This window comes from Bubalus kerabau, chromosome 22 (genome assembly GCF_029407905.1).
Source record: "Bubalus kerabau isolate K-KA32 ecotype Philippines breed swamp buffalo chromosome 22, PCC_UOA_SB_1v2, whole genome shotgun sequence".
Classification (NCBI taxonomy): domain Eukaryota; kingdom Metazoa; phylum Chordata; class Mammalia; order Artiodactyla; family Bovidae; genus Bubalus; species Bubalus kerabau.
This window is the reverse complement of record NC_073645.1, coordinates 43,722,270-43,737,580: the sequence shown is the minus strand read 5'-3', so window position 1 is coordinate 43,737,580 and position 15,311 is coordinate 43,722,270. Positions and strand designations below refer to the sequence as shown.

The 15,311-nt window shown below is 46.1% G+C and overlaps 1 protein-coding gene across 11 annotated transcripts in view; it reads left to right on the top strand.

The window, feature by feature from the left end:
* The window catches only part of FGFR2 (fibroblast growth factor receptor 2), a 108,346-nt gene that overhangs the window by 67,370 nt on the left and 25,665 nt on the right, over positions 1 to 15,311 (top strand). For 8 of the 11 annotated variants that reach the window (XM_055559914.1, XM_055559912.1, XM_055559905.1 and 5 more), the window contains 3 exons: positions 2,366 to 2,556; positions 3,671 to 3,818; positions 7,455 to 7,651. In XM_055559914.1, coding sequence (XP_055415889.1) covers positions 2,366 to 2,556; positions 3,671 to 3,818; positions 7,455 to 7,651 — 536 coding nt within the window. Of the gene's footprint in view, positions 1 to 2,365; positions 2,557 to 3,670; positions 3,819 to 5,267; positions 5,413 to 7,454; positions 7,652 to 15,311 lie in introns of all 11 variants that reach the window. The other 3 variants (XM_055559915.1, XM_055559913.1, XM_055559910.1) reach the window with 1 other exon arrangement.

Here is a 15,311-nt window from a genome sequence, read left to right as displayed (position 1 = left end):
GTCCAGATAGCAGTGGAATAACTTAATAACTGGAGCACAGCAGCACGTTGACCACAAGTAAAACAAGACTGCAGCTCCATCGTGGGCCCTGCCAGTGTTGCCCCAGTGATGAAGTTCTCTGCTGAAGCCTGGCGCAGACCAGGGCTGCGGTGCCGTATGAAAGCCCTCATTGTTCACAGCATCATTATTTGGTATTACATGCACAATGTTTGCTTGTGAAACGATTTATGAGAAACAAGCATGTTGAAGAAAGGGGACTTGGTTTGAAATTCAGTTGATCTGGCTTATGACATTTAAGATTTTATAGTACCTTTGTTTCTAAGAATAAATATTTAGGTCCACTGTAAATATTTATCTTTTGAACACGCAAACACACGCATGCAAAACTGGAAAACTGAGCCAGAGAAGGAACTGATACCTAACATTCACTTCTGTGTGGGAAGGAGTAAAGTGCTTCAGTATTTGATAGGTGCAAAGGAGCCTGTTTTGTGAGCTTGGCCGGCAGTGTCCAGCCCGCGGGACCAGTGCCCCTTGGGCTGTTAAGTCTCTTAGGAGGAGGCCTGGTGGGGAGAGTGTGTGTGGACTTAACTCTCTTCTTTTCACGTGCATGGGGTAAGCTGGGGTTGAACCAGAGCGCTGTCCCTGCTGGCCTCTGGCAGGTCCTTGCTGCATCTACCTGGCCACCAGGCCTGACCAGGAGGCTCACAGTGGCCCATCACTGGGATGGCATCTTAGCCAAGCAGTGAGTGTTTCTAGTGATGCTTGAAAGGATTCCAGCTTTGAGATTTTCTGACCCCACGACTAGGAGCCTCGACTTCCGGGCTCTTTGCTTTGCCCATGTGGGTGAAACCATGGCAAATGAATGCCTTCTTTGGGCTCTGCAACCCTGTCTTTTTAATGCAAAAATAAAGGTGTTTGTGAAGTGATGGAAGATTCTAGAATGAAATGTGCTAAAGAGTAACTGCTGGCACTTTTTCTTTTCGTTTTTTTTAAGTTTTTAGAGGCCAGCCACAGGCTTACGCAGTAAAATCAATTTGCACATGGTCTGGCTCCTGTCCAACAAATTCCACTAAATGACATTTTAATCTGAAAGCCCCAATATAGAAAGGCTTAGATAGCTGTCGTTCTAATTTGCTGTTTCCAGTGCGATGCTTAAGGATGCTCAGGCGTGGTGTGGAGACATCTTCGGTTTATGGGGCTGGTTGGGATGTCCTCATTTCCCTTGGTGATGTTTTAGGCTGGAGGTTAAAGGCAGCGGTACCCACAGTGTGGGGAGGGAGACAGGAGCAGGTACGTGCAGGTAGGTGGGCATGGGGTAATATTGGTGCATGGACTCTCTTTCTGTGTGTGACTCTTGACCGAGCTGCTGTGTAGGGAGGCTCTGGTCCATTTGTGATTCTGTGGACTATCTTTGTAGACAAGATCATGCAGCAGGCTGGTCTGTTACTTGATTCTTGAGGAACCCTATGTAGTTGTTCCTGCATCTTGATGCAGTTGCCTCTGCAGGGTTTCTGCAAAGACCACCCCTGAACTGGAAAGTTTCCCTAGAGAGATGCAGACAAGCGAGGGTGGAAAGTAATTGCTGGCTTACCCACTGTGGGGCCTCCTTTAAGACGGTCTGAGATGGTGCCAGGATTTGTGAACCAGCGTTGCTTTGTGTTTCTTTTGGTTCCACATCTGAGTAAGCTGAGGAACGTCTGCCTGTGTGTCTAGCATGGGACGCACAGTGACCCGGAGTTCTTACAGGGAGGTGAATGGGGCGTGGGACAAAGAATGACCAAATGGAGTGAATTCCACAGCAAAGGGATGAAACCAGTTGTTCGTTACTTTGGGCTTTAGATTTTAGTTTATTTTCTTTTCAAAACAAGGGCTGTAAATCTGCCCCAGAGCATCTTAGAAAGGTGTGGGGAGACACTGCCTATAGATGCCATTTTGGAATTCAGGGTGACCTCAAAAGTTAGTCCCTGAGATGTTAAGCTGATGATCAAGGTGAGTTTCTGAAATGGTCCCAAATGGAATAAGTGAAGAGGCACTCTTTCCCTCACCATTTGTCTTTTAGATCCTCAAAATAAAATCTTATTCCTGTTCATTAGGTGGCCATGGACAACAATGACTTGAGAATGTAGTAAGTTCTTTTCTCAGCTCTCTAAATAAGTACTCTTTTTACAAGGGTCGCGCTCCAGTCGTCTCCTTTGAAGTCGTTTTTTGTTATGCATCGGGCCGTGGTGTTATTTCAAAAGAGTCAGCCAGCAGACTCAAGGCCTTTTTGGCTTGAGTTCACTAGCAGCCTTCTGGACAACACGACTTATTTGTTCATCTCTCCATGTCCCGTCCCCGCTCCCCCTTCCTTCTGTGTCTCCACCAGAGCGATCACCACACCGGCCCATCCTCCAAGCCGGGCTGCCAGCAAATGCCTCCACTGTGGTTGGAGGCGATGTGGAGTTCGTCTGCAAAGTGTACAGCGATGCCCAGCCCCATATCCAGTGGATCAAGCACGTGGAAAAGAACGGCAGTAAATATGGGCCCGACGGGCTGCCCTATCTCAAGGTTCTGAAGGTGAGCAAGTTCTGAATCCAAAGATACCCACGACTGGGCTTCCCCTGATGAGTTTGGCCACAGGTTCATTGATTTCCTTTTGAGTTTGAGAGAAGATGACTCTTGTATGTGTTCAGCACAGAGTGTGTTTGAGAATTAGCAGATCATTAGGCTTGCTAATAAAATCTCAGAAGGGAGCCATGGGGCAGTGGGAGGACTACTAAAGTTGGAGTCAGAATAGTTGAGCTGTTTATCAGCCCAGAGATCTTAGATGAGATGTTTAGGCTTAGCTGCACATCTATAAAAGTGGGGATCGTGATAATATCTCCCCCACAGGGCGCTGTGCAGATCAATGGATTGGAGTAGCTGGAAAGAGCGTTATAAACTCTAGGTGTTGTAGCAACGTTTATTGTTCCACTGACGTTGTTTTTTCTTAATATGATGTTAGGATCAGATTTTAGTAGCCACCTTTTAGAAACAATTTAGATTTTCCTTTTAAAAGAAATCCCGTAACCTTTGAAGTTCTTTCACACGTGGTTTAGATGATAAACTTGAGAAGGTATTTCTGCACACGTGAAATGTAGAACAAGGAAACCTTTCCCCATGGAGTTTTTCTTTGGTTCCTTGCAAGACCCAGTTTTAATAGCACCAGCCTCTTTATTTTTTAGATCTGTCTTGTTCTTCAAGATGGTGATAGCAACCGGTAGCTGAGTCTGCACAAATACTTCTGAGCACACTGCCTGATACATCTCCCACATTGAGTTGCTCATAGAGAATGTCCTTAAGAAGAACAGTCTTCCAGTAGAACCATAGGTAGCTTAACTCAAAACATTAAATCACCAAAGTGTGCTCTCCAGCTACAAACACCCAGGATCCAAAAAGCTGGAAAGAGATGCTCAGCTTGGGGAACTGCAGGCCCTTTCTTCAAGGGAATTGATCACACCCTCTCTCCCCTCTCCACTGGGTCACTTCCACTGTCCACCAGTTGACTTATTTTTCTTCCTTCTAAACCCACAGCCTTTTGATGCTGCTGTTTAGATGAGATGGAGGTGGTTTTTTGGTGGTGTGTTGGTGGTGGGACCTTGTGAAGTCCTTCCGGGTTGGCCGTTATATTGTTCTCCTGTGTCTATTCCAGCACTCGGGGATAAATAGTTCCAATGCAGAAGTGTTGGCTCTGTTCAATGTGACTGAGGCGGATGCTGGGGAGTATATTTGTAAGGTCTCCAATTATATAGGGCAGGCCAACCAGTCTGCCTGGCTCACTGTCCTGCCAAAACAGCAAGGTAACAACGTTTTTGTTTGGGTTTTTTTTTTTTTTTTTTTTTTTTTTAAAGAAGGCTGGATATAGAAGCTGAAAAGACCTGGTGCTTTGGGAGATTGCAAGCAGCTTATAGGGTGATTCTGTGGTCTTGGTATATTCATCATAATCTTTCTTCCGTGATGCAGCTGGTAGGATGCCAGCAGCCATGGAAAAATACCCACACGCGTTCAAAGCGCTTGCTCTAATTTCTTTTGAAGATTGCCCTTCGCCCCCCACCCAGTTTTGAAGTTGTTCCTTCTGGTTTTTCTTGTCCAGGCTGCACATCTCCCATCATTGTTGCACATCAGCACTGTTGCAGACACACACCGGTGTGCCTGTTGGCTTGTGGCATTTGCATAACAGCAGAATTTGATACCTCCCCAACCACAGATTTTTAGAGAAATATTGGCACAATATCATTGGTTCAACAGAGCACCATTTTCTCTGTTACCTAATTGATACAGAATACTGTCCTTGACCTTGTTATCCCAAGTTCAAGGATATTCTATCTCCATGAATAAATGTACTGCTGACTGGCTATTAAAGACAGTAGATTGCTTTTCTCAGTTTTTCATATGAAAGTGACATGAGTCAGTCATGTCTGACTCTTAGTGACACCATGGACTGTAGTCCACCAGGCTCCTCTGTGAAATTATCCAGGCAAGAATACTGGAGTGGTTAGCCATTCCCTTCTCCAGGGGATCTTCCTAACCCAGGGATCGAACCCGGGTCTCCTACATTGCAGGCAGATTCTTTACTGTCTGAGCCACCAATTTGTCATGATTCACATGCAAATGTTTTTGTTGCAAAAAGAAAAAAAAAGAGCCCAGTTTTTTTGCTATCAATATCATGCTTTCTTCCATTTTCTTTCAATGCAATGTATGTCAAGGTGGTTGTATAGGAGTAAAAGTAACCAGAGCCTGGTAACCAACACAGAACCCCACCCTGGTGGTTCTCACAGGCCTGGAAGGATATGCCAAGTATCCACTTGGACTAACCTGCGGTGTGCTGTCTTGCAATACAACAATTTAGACAGAGCCATCCTTTTTTCAAGGTGGGAGTCTGCAGCCAACAGGACCAGAACCCAGCTTGGACTTCTGGGTGCCCTACTTTTGGAAAATCACTCCTCCATCCAAAGCAAGCAAGCAAAGACCCAGAGAATGGATCTCTGTGGGTTGATTTTTCCATGCCTTTGATCGCATGCATGTATGTCTAGGTGGTGAAGCCGGTGTGGTGACGGGCCTGTGGAGGTGAGCTGCTCCATGTTGCTCAGTGTCTCTTGGTTGTGGGCTTTGTGGATGGGCTGCGATTGGAATCTTCCAGTGGCCGGTACCCGCTGGAGGTCCCGGTACAATGCCTCATGGTTCCATGGCCCCCTCCACAATCATTCCTGTGTCGTCTAGCCTTTTCTCTTGCTTTCCTTGTTTTCTAGGCCGCCGGTGTTAATACCACGGACAAAGAAATTGAGGTTCTCTATATTCGGAATGTAACTTTTGAGGATGCTGGGGAATATACGTGCTTGGCGGGTAATTCTATTGGGATATCCTTTCACTCTGCATGGTTGACAGTTCTGCCAGGTATATACTGCTCTTTCTCTCCATGGTTTTTTCCCTCTTCTTGGTTGATTGCTATGAAATTAACACAGCTTCTGTTCTCAGGAATGGCCCCTTTTCCCCTCACATAAAAATTTTTCAAAATGTTTAAAATTACCCCCCTGGGATAAGAAAGTTGCCTTGGAAATTCACTTACAATGAGATCCCTCCTGCACATTTATTTATGATCAAGTGAAATTTTACCCTTCAAACTCCGAGAGATCTTATGTTTTTAATGAGTTATTGAGTCAATGTGTAAATTCACCCATCTTGGTTTCTTTTAAGGAAGAAGTTGAAATCACTCTGTAAAATTCAAAGTGATTTTTCTCATTTCAAATTCCATTTTGTTAAAATCCCATATGTATTAAAAAAATTTTTTTTTGGTTCCACTTCCTGTTTTTAATGAGATGTAAATAGATGGGTGTATGTTGAGGCTCCTGGGCAGGAATACCTCTGTGTGTAGGGTGTTCAGAAGCAGTGTGTTATCTACTTGGGGATCGGTGGCTTGCTGCATGATGTAATGGAACAGACTCTTAGGCTTTTACTGCAAAGCATGCTCTTGCCATCTTGGGCTTGATGTTATTTCTACCCTACAGAGAAATCAACATCACTGAAGCCCTCTTGCCTAAACACTGCCGCTGTCTAAATCTTTTAACTGACATCTCTACCCTAGTCAAGTTTTAACTACTATCTTCTTTAATACATCTGTCTCTTTGTCATTTCCTTTGTGAAACTGCATAGACTATGGTTTGCCAGCTCATAATGTTCCACTCCAGTTATTAATTCCTTATTTTTAGAGTTTGGTGCCTACCTGCATGCTTATTTTATATCTAGCAAAAATAAATTGATCATTTCATTTTGTGCTGTGCTGCTAAGAGTTTTGACTATCTTGCGAATAGTTTTCTGACTCAAATGTATAAGCTTTAAATAATGCCATTGCATTCATTTTTTCCTTTTGTTGTGAATCCGCTCTGAGTATTTGCTTTGCGACAGTGAGATGCCTCGTGTATTGAGCTTGCTTTTACTTGCAGTATTGCATTTTACAAGTGCCCGACTGGCACTTCTTAACCGATTTGCCTGACAGTACAAGCACATTAATTAAGAATGCAGTTTGAGAAAAGTACTATTTGGAAATACACTGCTTGTTGATTGATCATTGAGGACCAAGGAGGGAACAGATTATTGGAAGTTAGTGTAAGAGTTTCTAACTTAAGCAGTTTTATGTGCCCTCACATGTGACATCATCTCTGTTTTTTCTTTAAAAGTTGTGACATGTGTATAACCAGATACACAAACATTTAAATGGTTATTAAAGAATGTTACATACTTTTTATTATATAGACATAATGATTCTGTACTATAACCAATTCAGTCTTTATTATTAAAAGCATTTGTTTAGTTAAATAATCTACTGGACTATATTTAGAAATCGGAACCTTTTCCAACCAGCCCAGTAGATGAATAATTTTTTTGTTTGCTTTGAAACTGTGTTCATCTGGGCAAATGACTTGGTCACATCTTCCTTTGGAAGAGCTCACCCAAATAAGACAGAGGCATTCTTCCTTTAGAGACAAAAGTGGGCATCGTTCATATTTTAAAATTTTTAAATGGTTTGCATCCAAGACCATCAAGGAAGAAGGCAGCCCTTTTGTCGTGGGTGTGGGTGACCATCCTACCCTACCCAAATGTCTTAACGGAATGTGACCTTGTAACCTGACCCTCGTACCTTGGTGTCAGCCAATCCATCATGATCTCAGGATTCCGGAGGTCCGTTGAGGTAGTGATAAGAGACCACCTGGGCCCCAGTGGTAAAACAAGGAGCCCAGAGTTATTCACTTCTTTTTAGAAGAGGTGCACGGCAGGCCCAGAGCCCATGCCTCCTGCAGTGCTGAGCTGTTGGGAGGCCCATCTTGCCTTGGGAATGATTGTCGCTTTTTGATTTCCTGTAGTTATGCCAGGAAGCATCAGTGCAGTCTCCTAACTCTGTGGCCTGCTTATCTGTTCCTCTCCTGTGATCTGCAATCTAGCTCCTGTAAGAGAAAAGGAGATCCCAGCTTCCCCAGACTACCTGGAAATAGCCATTTACTGCATAGGGGTGTTCTTCATCGCCTGCATGGTGGTGACGGTCATCTTGTGCCGGATGAGGAACACGACCAAGAAGCCGGACTTCAGCAGCCAGCCGGCTGTGCACAAGCTGACCAAGCGCATCCCCCTGCGGAGACAGGTAACAGAAAGTAGATAAAGAGTTTGAAGAACTTTACCACTCCCCAAGCCCAGCCAGCTCTTGGGTCTCTTCCTCTGCTTCTGTGCTTCTATTTTTGGGAGCATCCCTGTGCTGGTGGTTCTGACTGGTCTCTTAGTGGGCGTCTGTCCAATCAGTGTCTGGAGCTTGGAAGGTCAAGTCCTGGTGCATTGGTGAGGTCAGCTGAGTCTAGTTCTGAGGGTGAGAAAGCCCAGTGGTGCCAGACTCTGAGCTCATCTGCAGGACTGGAAATAACTCAAGAGGTAACACCTTGGTGTGTTTGGTGGGACTCAAGTGCAGTGGCATAAGCCCTCATTGTCCCTGTGATCGAATGCTTTTTTTGGCGATAGACTGATGCCTGTTGGAAAGGAAGGGATTCTGGTTTTCTTGGACTTACTTTTTTTGAAGTCAAGGTCAGAAACCTGTACCTGGAGGTGTCTGAACTACTACCCCATGAGGTCTGTCTTAACTGGATTTGGCATCTACCTCTGATTATTAAAATAGAATTCTGTAGTCCCCCCAGTGGCTCAGTGGTACAGAATCTGTCTGCAGTGCAGGAGATGCAGGTTCCATCCCTGAGTCAGGAAGATTCCCCGGAGGAGGAAATGGCAACCCACTCCAGTATTCTTGCCAGGAAAATCCCACGGACAGAGGAACCTGGCAGGCTGCAGTCCATGGGGTCGCATGACTGAGCACGCACACACACATATGCCTATAATATGTTCTGATTAGGTGTTTCCATGAACGTGACTGTGGATTTGGTGGCAGAATGATTTGTATGTTGAACAGGCGACTAGTTGTTGTTACCCTCGAGCTTGTTAACCTCAGTTTTGTTGGTTCCTTTTTGATCGTCTGTGCCTCCCGGTGGGTTTACTTTTGCTTCGGGCAAATGGGACAAGTTGGAGCCAACACCTCTGCCTTAAACCAAAGCCTGGCAAAGCTGGTGGGGCTGGAAGTGCTCACAAAGATGGAAGGGGAAGGCAGGTGTGAAGGCAGTGTTTCCAAAAGTATTTAGTACTTGGTTCCAATAAAGACATGAGTTTTGAAACAGTAAGGAAAATGGCTAACTCACAGGCTCTAACTCGGTGTGTACAGCATGCTTGTTAAAATGGCAGATTCCTTACTTGTAGCCCCAGAGATTCTGGTTGAGTAGGTTTTGAAGAGGACCAGGAATCTGCATCTGAAGTAAGTCCTCAGATGATTCTGAAATGCACTCTGAGAAACTCTGGATTAATCCCAGCCTTACCCCTCCTGGGACTGCAGGTGGCAATGATATTTTCTGGACAAGGCATTAGGAAACATTAGGAACCAGTTTGTCAGCAGCGATTTTGGCACAGATATGGCTGTTCTCAGCCTAGCTCCGAACTCTGGGCTGAATGGGTCCTTGTTGACTTCTTTGAATCTATGTTTCAAGCAGGTCTTTCTAAATGGAGGCTAAAAAAAAAAAAAGTGGAGGCTGAGGGTAGCATTCGGAGTGTGTCAAGTGTAGGGCAGTGCCCACATGGTCTTAAGAGTGGCAGCAGGGTGAGGCAGGGGAGAAAGATGTCATTGGTTCCCCCTGCCTCCAAGAATGCTGTTTTATTAAAGTGGCACACTGTCTTTCTCGGGGCTTCCCTGGTGACTCATTGGTAAAGAATTTGCCTGCAATGCAGGAGATGCAGGTTTGATCCCTGGGTTGGGAAGATCCCCTGGAGGAGGGCATGGCAGTCCATTCCAGTGTTCTTGCCTGCAGAATTCCATGGACAGAGGAGCCTGGTGGGCTACAGTCCATGGGGTCGCAGAGTCAGACACAACTGAAGCGACCGAGCATATCTTTCTTGGGGCCAGGAATTGATGATGAGGCCACTTGCCTGATTCTGGGAGAGTTCAGTCTTAAGATGACTCTTACAACATGGCACCTTCAGTGACCTTCAGGTGGTGTGGCCACCCCTCCCCGACCCTCAGGACCATTTTTTACAGCTACCATCTTGAGATCCTGACTCTAGGGACTTGAAAGAGGGAGTGGTATTCCCATCTCTATTATTTTTTTTTTTCTAATAGGGAAAAATGCTACCTTCTGGAAGAAACCTTTAATTTGGTGTAGCTAGACCATTGTCCTGTAATTATTTCATCATACTTTTTTTTTTTCTGCAGCTGTTATAGTGCTCTTCTTTTTATTTAATATAGAAGAAGCAGATGCCTTTAAAATCCCCTTGACTCAGCTCTGGTCTTTGTGCTTGATTTCTCTCTGGCTGACTGGTGTTTCTTCATTGTCCGTCTCGGTCTAAGTTGGTCCTTTTTCCTGTCCTTCCCTGTGTGTAACTGAAGGCAGCATTCTAGTTCTTTCTCCTTGTTTATCCCTCCCGCCCCTCCTTTCTTCTTAATTTTCTGAGTGCTTAGTCTAACACAGGTTTCATGAAAGACATGGCCTGTGGCCTTTGCCAATGGCTCCAAAGTTATTTGGGGGCCTTCATTTGAGATGCAATGGCCTTGTGTTTCAGTAGGGTCAAATAGTATAAGAGAAGCAGTAGAAAGTGGGCAGGTACCAGTCCCCTGGAAAAACAGATCTCTGGGCGTTTATTTGGGGGGATGTTGACACATCTCAGCTGCACGTGTGGGACCCACTGATTCTTGACAAAGAGCCGTTCGTCCATAATAAGCATGGCCCCTTTGGTGGAAGAATGCTTATCAGATACCTGGATAAAAGAGGGTTATTGGACTGTGGCTGGAATGAAAAGCCCCAGAAAGGCCTGCAGATACGATGATGACAGAGAGCATACCACAGGGATGCCAGGCATGCCTTTACCTGGCGACAGGTGAGCTGTAATTAGATGTCTTGGGGATGGACTGTTCCTCGGTATTTCCTAGGCACTTGCCGTCCTGCATGTGCCTGGAATTTCATCTTCTTGGCCCTGATCCTTGCCCCTCCCAAGATATGCACAGACCACATCTCACTAGATCCATCGTTGCTCCCTTTTTAGAACAAGAGCAGGTTTTAAAAAAATTGTTTTATCCTATTGTGAATTTTTTTTGTTGACATTTACTAATATGTACTGGACTTACCAGTGTAAGACCAACATACAAGTTTGTTATTTGTTTTGACACAAAAATATTTCTCTCTGGTACCAAAGAAGAAATTCCTTGTGATCATTTCTTGGTAACCATGAGTTTGTTGAGGCTCTTTATAGATTCTGATGTTTGGGGAAAGAGAAATAGCTTTTTGGTGGGGGAGGTGGGTAGTGTAGGGCGTCTCCCCATTTCCTTTGGCAGGGATCCTTCCGTGTTCTGAGCTGGGGCTCAGACAACGGGACCAGCAAGAGCCAGCCCAGAGAGGGTAGTCTGCCTGAGCCTGTTGGCTCTTGTACAGGTCTCCAGGGCTGCTAGTGCACGGTGTGGCCATTGGGAAGTCTTCCTGACACATCCATGAGTTGCCGGGTGGGCTGTACTTTTCCTGTGTTGCCCACATTAGTTCTGTGGGGGCGGGGAGAGGTGTGAAAGGAAGTGAGCTGTTTGTTCAGGAGGTAGGCAGCATTGCTGGGTTTGTTGAGTTGGTTTCTCTGAGCACATCCAGTTCTTTTTTGAGAGCCAGACTCTTCCATGGGGCGGGATGGAGATACACTTGCATCAGCAGATAACCCCTCACATGCATGCACCTCATGCTGGCTCACCACCAGCATCTCAGGACGGGGCAGCAGGGTTGGTTTTTGGTTTTGTTTTTTTTTTTTCTTTCCCCAGACTTTAATTTCACCCTCTTGATTACTGGTACAGATAGATCAAAAACCAGAGAAAAATCAAGGTCAGTCAAGGTCATGTTTTATAACAGTATCTTTGAGGCAAAGGACACATTCCCAGGGACATCGTGAATGGGTCAAAGATGGCATGTGTGGTTTGGGAGCCAGTTCTGGGGGCCGTGTTATGAAACCCATTGAATTCTGTGAAGGGCAGGCCCACATCTAGAAGTGCATTTGCTGCCTAGCAGCTAAACAGCATGATCTTGGAACATTCTCTGTATTTTGGTCATTCAAGTGGTCTAATGGAACTGGCTGGTTCCAGCAAGCATGTAGGTAATTGGATGGTCATGGATGGCTTAACTGGAATTTGCCCTTGCATGTGGGCACCTGGCCCCCACTTGGCTGTTCTCTCCTCTCAGCTTCCAGAAGACACGAAGTTCAGCTAAGATCAGACCTGGGTTTGGGCTGATGAGACCGGTCGGGGTTTGATAGGGTTTCTCTGGGGAGAGGTTTGGGGAGGCAGAGACTTACTAAAGGAGGAAAGTAAGTGTCACATTAGCTCCCCTGCCTGTTTACCTAAAATTTGTCATGGAAGGAAAACAAATCCTCCCCTCCCCCCATCCCTTGACCCTTTATCTCATTCACCAGCTCTAGGTGGTGAAGGCACTTTGTTTCCTGTTGGGGAGTGATAGGCGGCGCTTACAGCATCACTGTGTTAGCTCTGGGGCCTCGTGCTCTGGTTTGAGAATGTGGATCCCTGGACTGAGCGTCAGAGGGTTTCTCTGGCTGGCTGTGGTCCATGTGTGAGTCCTCCTCCTCCTGGCATCTATACCTCTGCCTGCCCTGTTCTCTGCAGGCCCCCCTCTCATTGATGAATCAAATCTAGTATCAAAGGACAACACAATGTCTTGGTGGCCCTTTAAAAAGAAAAGAAAAAAAAAAAACCCTGCTTCCTTACCTAATCTCCTTTATGTGCTGTGGAAATAGGAGAAAAAACACATTTGGTTAAGAGCTTGATTTATGGCACGAGGAATTTATGGTAAAGAGATTCCGGAGAGAGAGGAAGCTGAGTGGAGACTGTGGCAAAACATGATGGAAAAGGGCCTGCAGGATTTGGGAGTGGGGAAACAGCTTATTTTAGAGTGTTAGTGTTTATTGTTTTAAGTAACTCAGTGATCACTATCAATGGGATCTTTTAAAATCAGAGGAAAAGGAAACCTGGAACTGGAGGAGCATATCTGAGAGGGAAGGTTTTGATTTTGTTCCCACCCCCCCCCCCCCAAAAAAAGAGTGATTACCTGTGTTGCAGAAGCAGGATTCAGAAGTGAAATTCAGTGGAATTCCTTAGAGAATGTGGTCCAGAAGAGAGAAGCTCTAGAAACACGGTGTTCCTCAGAGGAATTGCCTGCAAGGGATTGGGCCAGCCCTGCAAACACGTTAGCACTCGGAGTAAGATGGAATGAAGAGAAAGCCAGTCATGTTTTACAGTCCCAGAGGGGATTTTAAAAGCATAGTAAAATGCATGGAGGTAAAATTATGATATACCTTCCGTAGACAGAGGGATTGAATTCTGTCGATTCTTCCACTCGGGACATTTTCTTCTTTTTTTTCTCTTTGTGTATTTTTTTTTTTTAAACAGAAGTATCTTCCAGATCTGTCCATGGAATCTAAACCTCTGCCCTTAATCTGAACAAAGTTTCCATAACCTTCATCCTAGTGACAGCAACAAGGTTGGGGAAGGTTTTCCATTTTCAAAGCTTTCGCATTAAAACCTTGTGGGAGCCACTCTGTCTGTGGGGGAAAATGTGTATGGGTGTGAACTCTTGTCACGGGTTTGTACAAAGATTCCTCTGGGGTCACAGGTTAGCCGCGGAGCAGTTAACTTCTGACTGAATGCTTCGTTTTTCTTTCTGAGGCAGCCACTAAGTCCTATTTGTCATGAGGACTTTCTTAACTCTCCAGCTCTCCTCCTGCCCTGGGACTGTCCCCTGACTCCTTAATTTCTGAGGCTTGCACTTCTGCCCACTGGACCCCTCCAGCTCTACGCACCCACCCTGGCTGTGAGCAGAGGGTCTCATCTTTCAAACCATTAAGGCAAATCCTACCCTTAATGCGGTGGAATTGCTTTCTCCCTGCTGCATGCCGTCTGACAGACAGCATCTCACGCACAGAACAATGCTAGGCTGCAAGTCTGCAGGCTTCCCCAGAGAGAGGGATCCTCATAAACTCCCATGAATCTGAGCAGCAAATGACTCTAAAAAGATGCTAAGGGACCTCCCTGGTGGTCCAGTGGTTAAGATATCACCTTCCAATACAGGGGGCATGGGTCCGGTCCCTGGTCAGGGAACTAAGTTCCCATATACCACTGGGGTGCAGGCAAAAAAAGAGAAGATGCTAAGAGAAGCCATTGTGGTGTTGGTAGCAAACTGAGCTCTTAGCAGGTGCCAGGCTAAACGCTTTGTGGGTATGACCTCATTTTACCCTCACAGTAATTCATGGGAACTGTTCTCAGTTCAGTTCAGTCGCTCAGACATGTCCGACTCTTTGTGACCCCATGGACTACAGCATGCCAGGCTTCCCTGTCCTTCACCAACTCCTGGAGCTTGCTCAAACTCATGTCCATTGAATCGGTGATGCCATCCAACCATCTCATCCTCTGTCATCCCCTTCTCCTCCCACCTTCAATCTTGCCCAGTGTCAGAGTCTTTTCTAATGAGTCAGTTCTTCACATCAGGTAGCCAAAGTATTGGAATTTCAGCTTCAGCATCAGTTCTTCCAGTGAATATTCAGGACTGATTTCCTTGAGGATGGACTGGGTGGATCTCCTTGGACTGGTTGGGTCTCCTTGGATCCTGGTTGGATCTCCTTGTTCTGGCCTCCTTTTAACAGACGAGGAGACTCGAGTTTAGGAAGGTCAAGTGACTAGCTGAAGCTCTCACAGTTAGTGTTCGAATAGGGACCCTACAGCTCACAGTGGGGCACTTGGTCCAGGTGGGACTGCCCCTATCCCCACTCAGGGTCCCACATTGTAAACAGTTCGCAGGGGAAGGGCGCCAGCTAGGCTGGGGGAGTCACTGGGGACCCACCTGGAAGGATGCAGAGATGCCCCAACACCCAGCCTGTAGCCCAGAGAAGAGATGAGAGCCAAGATCTCGTCGTTTTTGACTCATTTTAGACATCAGTATATTTCAAGACTATGCCCCATTTTCCATGCCCCCGACTTCTGCCCATGACATGCCTCAGCCCAGATCCTTCTCATTCTTAAAAATATTTTTGTCATTAAGGAAAAGTTCTTTGTTTTTCTAGAATGTAAAAGAGATACATATGCATGGTAATCAAATGCAAATGCTTTAGAAGGTTCTGGAATAAGATATATTCCACCCCCTCCCTGCTCAACTTCTAACCCGTCTCCACAGAGGTGACCAGGGCTCAGGCTCTTCACAGATCCTTCCTGAGACTTTTTTCAGTGCCCATGTCCTCTCACCTCCTGTGGGAAGGCGGCTCCCACTCACCGTGTCCTGGAAACCTCACCAATACCAGAGAAGGCGGGACGGGCCTCCTCACCCAGAGCCGCTCCCCCCATCACCACCCCAGGGGTTTCTCCGTCTCCAAGTTCCCTGCACACTCTGCACAGGGGTTCTAGGATCCCTGAGGTCCAGCGAGCAGGGCTACGCTACTGGCCTTGGAGAGGGTGTTCTGGCTGTGGACTCTGCCAGACCTCGTCCGGTTGGGGCCTGTCCTGTCTCATTGCCAGACTGACTCTGACTGCTGTTCCCAGTCTTCTGGCCTGTGACCTTCAAGCCGGGTTCCCACCGTGATGAGTGGTGATTTGTGCTTCTTCATGTGGGAATCCTTTTCGTCTGTGAACACCCATCTCCTTTGGCATCCATAGCTCATGACCTGATGCAGGGCGTTAGGATTCGGGAAAGTGT